Source organism: Peromyscus eremicus, chromosome 14 (assembly GCF_949786415.1).
Source record: "Peromyscus eremicus chromosome 14, PerEre_H2_v1, whole genome shotgun sequence".
Lineage (NCBI taxonomy): Eukaryota > Metazoa > Chordata > Mammalia > Rodentia > Cricetidae > Peromyscus > Peromyscus eremicus.
This window is the reverse complement of record NC_081430.1, coordinates 71,649,145-71,658,817: the sequence shown is the minus strand read 5'-3', so window position 1 is coordinate 71,658,817 and position 9,673 is coordinate 71,649,145. Positions and strand designations below refer to the sequence as shown.

The 9,673-nt window shown below is 46.9% G+C and overlaps 1 protein-coding gene across 1 annotated transcript in view; it reads right to left on the bottom strand.

Moving 5' to 3' along the window:
* Positions 1-922: 922 nt before the first annotated feature.
* Positions 923-9,673, bottom strand: part of Prkch (protein kinase C eta) — a 209,214-nt gene continuing 200,463 nt past the window's right edge. The window contains exons 13-14 of the mRNA XM_059279583.1: positions 3,732-3,875; positions 923-2,207 (exon numbers count right to left, since the gene is read on the bottom strand). Of these exons, the coding sequence (XP_059135566.1) occupies positions 2,061-2,207; positions 3,732-3,875 (291 nt within the window). The 3' untranslated portion in view covers positions 923-2,060. The remainder of the gene's footprint in view (positions 2,208-3,731; positions 3,876-9,673) is intronic.

Below are 9,673 nucleotides of genomic sequence, written 5' to 3'. Positions count from 1 at the left end.
CAAGACTTTTGGGAAACGAATAAACCCCGCTTCACCGAGCATTTCTGGTCTCAGTTGTAAGACGACTGCAGTATTTACTCCTGCCCACTACACAGACATGGCATGAAGAGCTACTGGACTGTGCTAAATAAATCTGCAGGAAGGCTCATCGATTTTCTGCTCATGCAGAGGTAAATTTTTTTAATCATGGAATGCCAAAGAGAACCCATGATGGAGAATGTGGTATGGGCTCAGCTGTTTCCTAATTCTCCTAGGCTGTTTGCATCTTTAAGGATGCCAGGATCTGGCCAATCAAATGTAAAGAGAGGTTATGTGTGTTCTTCTGAGGAGGTGGTTAAGCAGCAGGCATCTCCTTTTTCTCTCTTCTTACTCCATGGACCTTAGAGGCTCTACTTTTTAGAGGGCAGAATTAGAAGACAGAGAGCCGCCAGGTGGCGGTGGCACACACTTTTAATCCCAGCACTCAGGAGGCAGAGCCAAGTGGATCTCTGTGAGTTCGAGGCCAGTCTGGGCTACAGACTGAGTTCCAGGACAGGCACCAAACTACACAGACAAACCCTGTCTTGAAAAACCAACCCCCCAAAACAAACAAACAAACAAACAAACAACCCCCCCCCCCAAAAAAACCAGAGAGCCACAGAATGTGCTGTATGTGAATGATAAACGAACATTTCGTCTAGCCATTGAGATTTTGAGGGTTAGTCTGCTGCGACACCCAGAATTCACTGTCCTGATTCAGGTGGAAGTATGGATCAGTGAGATAGACCACACCCTCCTTGGGGGTTTAAGAAGCTACGTCAATGCCTCCTCTCCAGAGTTTGCCTACAGTCTTGGGTTCTAATAACCATGAAAAGCCTTTTTAGTTTGATTAGAAATCTGTTCTCTGAGTTGGGGAGAGAACAAATGATTCCTTATACAAAACTTCCTTTTGCTACAAAATGCCTTTATTTCCAGTCAGATAAAATTTTTCAACTGTATATACGGTTACACATGGAAAGGTACGTCTTTGCCGCCGGCCTCATTTACAAGATCCATTTTTAATTATTAATGTGTCCATCAGACAACCTTCTTTGTCTCTGAAAACATAACTTAAATAGACTGCCAATGGATCAGCCACACCCGTGTTCGTGGATGTGAATGGCGTGCAGTTCACCGGTGAGTCAGCCTGCGATGGTGTGGGTGTGATTAGATCCCACCAGTTGGCAGGTGGCATGCAACAGAAGCCTGCCTGTTGGCCACACTACAGTGGCGATGGCCTTTCTAGGAACAAGAGAGCATGTGCAGACACAGAAGACAGATCTATGCAATGTGAAGAGGCTTCTCACAGAACGCAAACGCCATTCGGTGGACCCCGGAATGAAGAAAGGCATCACAAAGGCGACTCCGCTGCGCACACTTCTGCTGATCATGGCACCTTCTTGTTTGACACTCAATAAATAGCTAGTTACTGAAAGGAGGAATGAGAGACTCAAGACACCGACAGTTGTCATCATGTCCAACCTCCTTCTCAACACTGGGTTTTAGGTTGGGAGCTCGATGGACGTCCATCTTCTGTTTCTTCAGAGTAAGTCATTCTACTTGGAATGCCGTTCACTTCCCTAGAGAGACCTCTCAATTCTTCATTAGCAGTTTGTCTTTTGCAGACTGCAACATTGGCTTAAAGACGAGTGTAAAGTGGTCCACAGAAAGTCTAGATTTGTCTCTTGAAGTAAAAAAGCCTGTTCGGCTCATAATTTCTAGGCTCTACTATATTCTTCCCACTATCTCTCCTTTCGGTTGCTGCCATTTACTCCAAGCCTGAAATAGCCGTGTAGACACATGGGTTGAGCAGTGCACATCTTTGTAACATCCTGTCTCAGTCTCAACTACAGAAATGCACCATGGCTCCTTGGGCCTTGAGAGAGTGGCTCTCTTGAAGCTCCACCCTTCAAGGAGTTGTGAACATTGGCTCCTTGAAGGTGAAGGTGGTATTCTAAGGCGGATGCTAAGGAATCCCCACAAAAGAAATTCCTGGAAAAAAAACAATCCACATTCCCCTGTGATTCTCCTTCCCCATAAGGCTATGGTTGTAATTCCGGTGACACATAGGAAAAGTTCCTAAACTCATCCTGGTTAATCATAGGAAGATGTCCCTCATCGATTGGCGTTAAAATGGGCTCTTCTTTTATGAAGTCCGGGTCAAAATTGCTGACGTCTTCTCGGGATTTCTGTTAAAAAAAAAAAAAAGAATAGGAAACCGTGGTCAAATTGTACGTATATGTACCTGGGGTTTTCGCCTCTTGCATGGGACTCAGCCCATTCCAAGGAGTTCAGAGAATTCTCTTCAGCATCGGTCAGCAGCATCGTTTATGGTTCTAATAGCTGTGACTAAGCAGTACTTTATGGCCATCCCACTACATGTATTATTATGGCCTTTGCCAACTGCCAAGTCACTCATCCCATGTCCGGCCCTCTAGTCTCCGAGTCCTGCCAAGTGGGACAGCCTTGGACTGGGAGTCTAAAGAATAAATGTGGTCACCCAGACTTGCTGACTCACTCACCCATGATCCTCCACTTCACTGAGGCACTGCTTTCCAACAGGCCTCCCTGAGAGGGCATGCCTGCTCACATCTGTCCAGGAGTTGGGTCAACTCATGCTCCCCTCACTTACTGCTTGCACACACTCTACACGTGTGAGAAGAGGTTCTCAGGTGATTTCACGGTGCTGCCGAGCTTAGAGCAAGAGCGATTCTCCTGTTACTGGTCAGCAACAATATACCCCCCTGGGCTGGAGCTGGTAGGTTCCCTCGGCTGCTGGATAGTCAAAGCCTGACAGACTGGTGCAGACTAAGCTCACTCTGGTCTGAAGAACTATGTAAATGCCATCTTTTATGAACTGATGTTAGAGATCAGCTTTGGTGCCTGTCCTGGATCTCACGCTGTAGACCAGGCTGGCCTCGAACTCACAGAGATCCACCTGGCTCTGCCTCCCGAGTGCTGGGATTAAAGGCGCGCGCCACCACCGCCCGGTTTTTTTCTTTCATCTTAATCACTCTTAGACCTCCCACTTCTCTCGTGGCTCAAGGACACTTCTTTCTCCACCTCCAGACCACGTCTCCTCCCTGACAGTCTTGATCTATTTGATACTGCCTTCTCTGCCCTCTTACTCTGGAGGCATATATGTACAGCTCAGCTCAAAGACTATGAAGTGGGCCACTCTCAGGCTTTGTGGCTCAGATTGGTACCGTTTGGTGTCCTCAGTATTTCGCCAAAGGGGCTCTGCCTGTCTGGCCTGAGTCCTTTGTCACAGTAGCTGTGACAATCTGTGTAGCCAGGCTCAGTGATGGAGGCCCTTGCACCTTCTTTATTTTCTTAGGGCTTGGGAAAGGCACAAATGATGCCCCCCAGGAAGCTTGAGAAAATTGGCTAGGAATCATGACTCACCAATCAGTTCAATTCTTCTAGGCCCGAGAAGCTAGGGAAACTTAAAACAGCTTCGGGCATATTAGATGCTGGGATGTTTTCCTTTAGGTTAAGGGAGGGTAAAGGTAAGGCAGACAAGAGGTGACAACTTTGTGAGAAGCAGTCAACACATGGAGAGACACTGTCTCAGGGGCCACCCGCCCAGTCTCCCTCTGCAGGAGGGGCCGGCAAACCTTCGCTCTGTCATCCCAGGGGAGACATCAGCTTTTCCATGGACTTCGATCATCTGGAGAAAAGGGAGAAAGTAGTACAACATCCTTGACACTCACGATTCTGGGCCGGAAAGGCGGTTCTAGTTGGCGATGGTTCAACTGGGCCCAGTCGATTTCCTTAAAGAAAGGATGCCTCAAGATCTCGTGCTCGCCTCCCTGAGCCAGGCTGCCCAAGCGCATGGTGGGGTTCTTGGTCATGAACTAAGAGAGGGCAAGAGAAAGAGAGGGTCATTCATACACTCACACACAGCTGCGTCACAAGGCAAAGGAGCTCCTGGGAGGTTTTTTGGCTGATCTTGCTTCACTAGCTGGATTTTCCATCCTGGGCATCGCAGGCAGTATGAATCATGCCTTAACGTCGAGACTGCCTGAGTGGATTTTTGGCCTTCCTCACTGCCGTTTCGGGCACAGCCACTAAAAGAAGGCTGAAGGGTCCAATTTTCTTTTCTGTAAATACCAGGTGTTTTTCTTTCCCCTGTAGAGAAAGGCAGCTCCTTATGAATTAGCGTGTCTTTCCTTGTGGACAGCAAGCAGATCCTGAATGGGGCTACTTTTAGGAACAGCTGTACCATTGTTCTGAGGCCCGCAATGCTGGCCAGGGTTCCTGCTCTCTCCTAAGACCACAGAGAGATGTGAGGGTCATTGTTGTTGAGATCTCTCTACAACGGCAGCAAGGGTGAAAAACTCTGAACACTTCTGTGTCTGGGTTCTAGGAAAAACTAAAAGTTGGTTGCTTGCCTGTCTTTCTGTGGCTAAGATACTATGGTTCAAGAGGAACCTTCTCTGCATTCAAGATGCCCCTCTTCTGTTTTGAAATGAGTTTATAGATTGAGAATGTGTGACTGCATAGGCCAAAAGCTAAAAGAAAATGCCATGCGTTCAAGCACTGTTTGTGAACAAATCTTCCATCTTTGTATAAATGGAGAGATATTCTTGGTGCTCAGCTCCTAGGCGTTTTGGGCCAACTCCTCTGCTTCTTACAAATGGTCTTGGTGTTTTGATCATTTCTTAGTGAAGGACTTAGAGAATAATTCACTTTTCAGGGCCAGAATATCATTTTTTGTATATTCAAATGATTTCCCATTAAAATAAAACAAAGCAAAACGCTGAACTTGAATAAATAGTTTTGTTTGGGTTGGGCATGGTGGTAGCATGTGCCTGTAACCCCATTTGGAGACTGAGGCAGGAAGGTGGTCAATTCTAAGTCAGCCTGGGCTATACAGTGAGATGTTGTCTCAAAAACAGAGCAATAACATAAGGGTTGTGGGTGTGGTTTAGCGGCAGAGCGCTTACCGAGCATGGCAAGGTGCCGAATCCCACCCCAGAAGCGTGAGAAACAAAGCGAAAAGTTTGTGGTTTTATTTAAATCAAGATTCTTTGTGATTCTTCCAATCTTAATTTCCAGTGCTGGGGTTCAGACCCAGGGCCTTGTGTGGGTGAGGCAAATACCCTACCATCGAGCTCCACGTCTGGACTCTAAATCAAGTTATCTAAACACAGACTAACAACAAGTTTTGACAGTCCCCAGATAACCTTTTCAAGTTAGACTTTGTGAGCACAAAACAAAAGTAATGCTGTGTTTACAGAAACCGTTTGGAGCTGAATTTACTGAGTAAATTTAAAGATTTTTCAAAGAAAATCTTGTTGCTGATGCAGACATAGAAGAAGGTGACAGCCGGGTCATGCCAGGAAGCCACATAAAGCTTCCAGTGTTGGCTCAAAGGACAAGGATCACAGCTGAAGGAAAAAGGGTGGCCAAACAGCCTCGGGAAACAGCAATCCCATGGCATCTACTTTGCCAAATGCTGGAAGAGTGTCAAAGGGGAGCCAGTAGAGAATGAAGACCCCGATGGGCTTGAATGGCTTCTCCTTTCTCCAAGTGACAGAGTTGGAGGACCTAGGGTGCTAGATTCGAGGTAGGACCTCGAATAAAATAAGCTTTAAAATAGACACAGGTCCAGTCACAGCAGTTCATACCCCAGACATTTACAGTGGTCATTGTGGGTTTAAGAAATGCATGTAAGTGACTCCGCTACGTAAGTGCAAAGGAGTTCATACTGATAAATTTCTTTCTCCAGGAAGATGGGAAAATGTCTTCCAAAAAAAAAAAAAAAAAGGGTAGATTCTCTCTATGGGAATGTTAGTGGGGTACAGTCCCTGATGGACAGGCAGCTGCAAGTCTAAAAGCTCATTAACAACTAATAATGAAATTAAAAAAAAAAAAAACAACTTGAGAAACAAGGATCACAGAAGAAGACCCAGATGGCTTGTGGGAAATTCCCATGCCTGCCAGCGATGGGAGCAGAATATGTCTTGGGACTATGTGGGTGCCACTTGTTCTTCTGGAAAAGGGAGTCAGGGCAGGATTCCAGATGCCGGGGTAGTAGAAGCATTGCTGACTGGCTTTGTGCATTCCTCCCTGGCCCTGGCTCTGAATCTGAACTTCCACGGAGCAGTCAGTGCGCGAGAAGCATTGTCTGAGGACGAGGAGACAAGTTCCCGGGGCTGACACCTCTGTGGGCAGGATGACCCACTGCTGTTGGACACCTTCACTCGGGATTCCGATCAATCTTTTGGAATAATATTGATTGAAATTTTTTGAAAACATTTTATTTTTAATTTATGTGTACATCTGTGTATCTCTGCGTGGGTTAGTGTACACACGTTCAGGTGCCAGCAGAGACCAGAGGCATCAAATACCCAGGAGCTGCAGTGACAGGTGGTAGTGAGCTGCCGACATGGGTACTGGGAACGTGGGTACACATTCTTAACTGTTGCATCTCCAGTCCCATAACCTTGATTTTTTTTTTTTTTTTTTTTTTAGCATCTTGACTTGAGCTCTTTAGACACAATCATCCTCCACATGAGAAAATCTGACCAACCCAGTCTGGTAAGTGTGGCTCTCGGTCCTTGTCAAAGAACCTTCTCTTTGCCATGAGATAGACTACTACAGAGGTCCATAACTGGTCCAAATGCAGAGAGCAACTGACCATGGGGTGTCCAACCCCAACTAATACATCTACATTGCAACCCCTAGACAGAGGCTCAGGAAAAATCATTGAAGAGGGGGCAGAAAGGATGTAAGAACCAGAGGACCGGGATGCCTGCTATGAGATTGTTTCTTCTAGACAGACGTTGCCTAAAAAGACCTGCATAGTGACAATGTGACACGCCATAGTGGATGGGAGAAATTTCACAAGGCCTCACCCCTAGGTAAGAAATACAGGCATTCAGTGGCTGCTGAGAAAGGAAGGATCCTTCTTCTCTAGGGATAGGTTCTCAACTAGGTTATCCGATCCTAAGTGAGTACCCTTAAACACATGCACATAAGAGCAAAGCTAAATGCACCCAACTGGGGTGTGTGTGTGTGTGTGTGTGTGTGTGTGTGTGTGTGTGTGTGTGTGTGTGAATACTAGTTAAAGAAAAGGTCATGAATGTGAGAAGGAGTGTGGGGGAACATGGGAGGCTTTGGAGGGGGAAGAGGAAGGGGTAGAAATGATACAAACATGATACTTAAGACATTATCAAGAAACAATTCCAATTAAACAAAGAGAGAAGAATCCTCTGTCACCTTTACAAAGTCTATATAGTATCTGCTGAACGCAAGGCAGTGCACTAAGCTTGGGGGTGTGCAGGAGACAAGGGTAATACCATTCCATCAAGGCGCAAATCAAGAGAAGAGGCAAGCCAACTATGACACACGCTGGATGCGCTGAAAAGGAACATAGAGTTATGTGAGAGCTTGGAGGATGCTTGAGCCAACAGCACGGGGGCTGGTGGTAGGAAGGCGAGTAACAGCATCACAGAAGAGGTAGCGTTGGATGAGATGAAGAGCGTGGCAGGATCCACGTGTGAAAGGAGGAAGAAGATAAGCATGCCTGACCACACCCCGATGCTAGCACACACACCCCGATGCACCCAATCACCTGGGGTGCCAAGAGAAGCGCATATAGCCCGGGACAGCTGGCACATGGAGATGGCTAGGGATGTGTGTAGGCGGTGAGTCTGACTTATCTGAAGTGTATGAAGGGGGCAAGCAGACTGGCCACAGTGTGATGAATAAGTACGGACTGGAAGAGGGGAGCATAGATGGGAGGCTGAGACAAACAGTTGAAGTGTCGGGCAAGCTCAGAAACTACAGTGCTTGCGGTCAAGGGGGAGGGAGAGCTGGGAGCAAGTTCTAGAAGGTTTTAAAGAAGAAACATGCCTAAGGCGAAGTGGAAGGATAGTCTAAAGTCACGGCATCGCCTCAGGCTGTGTGACGGAGCAGCGCAATGGAGTCCCAGAGGCAGGTCCTCCAGCATTCATATTAATGGCAGCATCAACAGCAGGAGCCAGGGGAACAGACACAAAAACATATTCCTTAAGATTACGAAAGTTGTCCGAATCAAAATGGAGTCACTTGTGCCAAACCTTCCCAAAGCTGGGAGGTTGTGAAAGAGCCCCTGATAACAAGAACTACCCCAGAAGATTCTTCTGGAAGCACACGTCTTTGCATACATGCTGCCACAACCTTACACAAGGCTGTCTGCCCAAGAAGTGTTTCCAATTTTGTACTGATGACATCCTTGTCATTGATTGTAAGGTTGACGATTATGGTTCATGTAATGCTCCTCATTTGGCTACACCCCCCCCCCCACTTGATGTCAAACCAATGTCAACCTCTTACACTATGCTCATGGTTTCCATGTTGGCACACATAATACCATTGCCATGTCAGTTCCTGACTAAGCATATGAATCTGGAGAACCTCTCTGTTTATTGTTCAGTTTAATTAAGGATTTCAATGTCTTGCCAAATCTGAATGATTGACATGCTGAGTTTTGTATCCGAGCTATAAAGCACCCACACAGAGACAACTAACCATGTCTAATGGGGTGCAGGCTGGGGTTAGGTCTCTCAGTGACATGTGAGGATAAAGGGCTGAAGCTGGGGCGGTAGGAAGAGGCTTGGATGAAAGAATGAGAGGGAGAGAGAGAGAAGGGAAGGCGAATAAACAGAATTGAGACCATTTTATTCGATCCACATTGTGTGATTTCCAATAATTCCAATTCTCATTCAAAAAGCAGGAAATGCCACACTACACGAAGGCCAGGTTTGGATATGGGGTATCTCCAACACTTGCACTCCTTCAGAGGAATGGCCTGAGGGTCAGTGGTGGGCATGAAACACCCCCCACCCATCCATACACACACACACATACTGCCACACATGAGGCTGGTGTCACTTGCTAACTTTCATGGCTTCTGACCCCCGGAATAGAGGAAGAGGAAAGTTCTTCCTGGGCATGGTGACTCATGCCTCTAATTCCCAGCACTCAGGAGGGCTGTTGGGCAGGTGAACTGATGCAAGTTTGAGGCTAGCCTGGGCTACTGAATACCAGTAAGACTCATTCTGAGATGGGGATGGGTATCCAAGGTGACAGGAGACAGGAACTGGATATGAAGAAGCCAGAAAGGGTTGACTATTAAGACAGGAACCATTGTAAAGAGGAGGTAATGGGGTGGGCACTAAGGGATAAGACTTTGGGAGGAGTGGATTACAGCCCCCATATAACTGTTCTTTCCAGACACACAGAGACAGAGAGTTAAAAAAGTGTTTTCACCAGTCTTGGGCCTCATGTGGGTCACAGCACATTCTGCAAGAGGCAGAGCTGGAGGCTGGAGGGGCTTGCTGTCCTGGACTGCAAACCGAGCTGTGTCTGGAAGCCCTGGCCCTACTGCTGTGACTGGCGACAGCCTAAATGCTTTAGCAGAAAACATCCCCATTTGTTCCTGTCCCTAATGGACTCAAATGTTAACTCAAATAAGCTAACAGTCCATGTCTCAGGTCATTCTTAAAATATACCTCCCCTCCACTGCCCTGCTCCCTGACCATGGGCCAAACGGGAAAGTTTGCCAGGAAGGCAAAGCAGGAGACTCTGCACACATTTACCAGAGGAAGCAGATGGTTCAGAGAGCCAAGCAAAGCACTTGGTAAACTGTGGAGAGTGGGTGAGG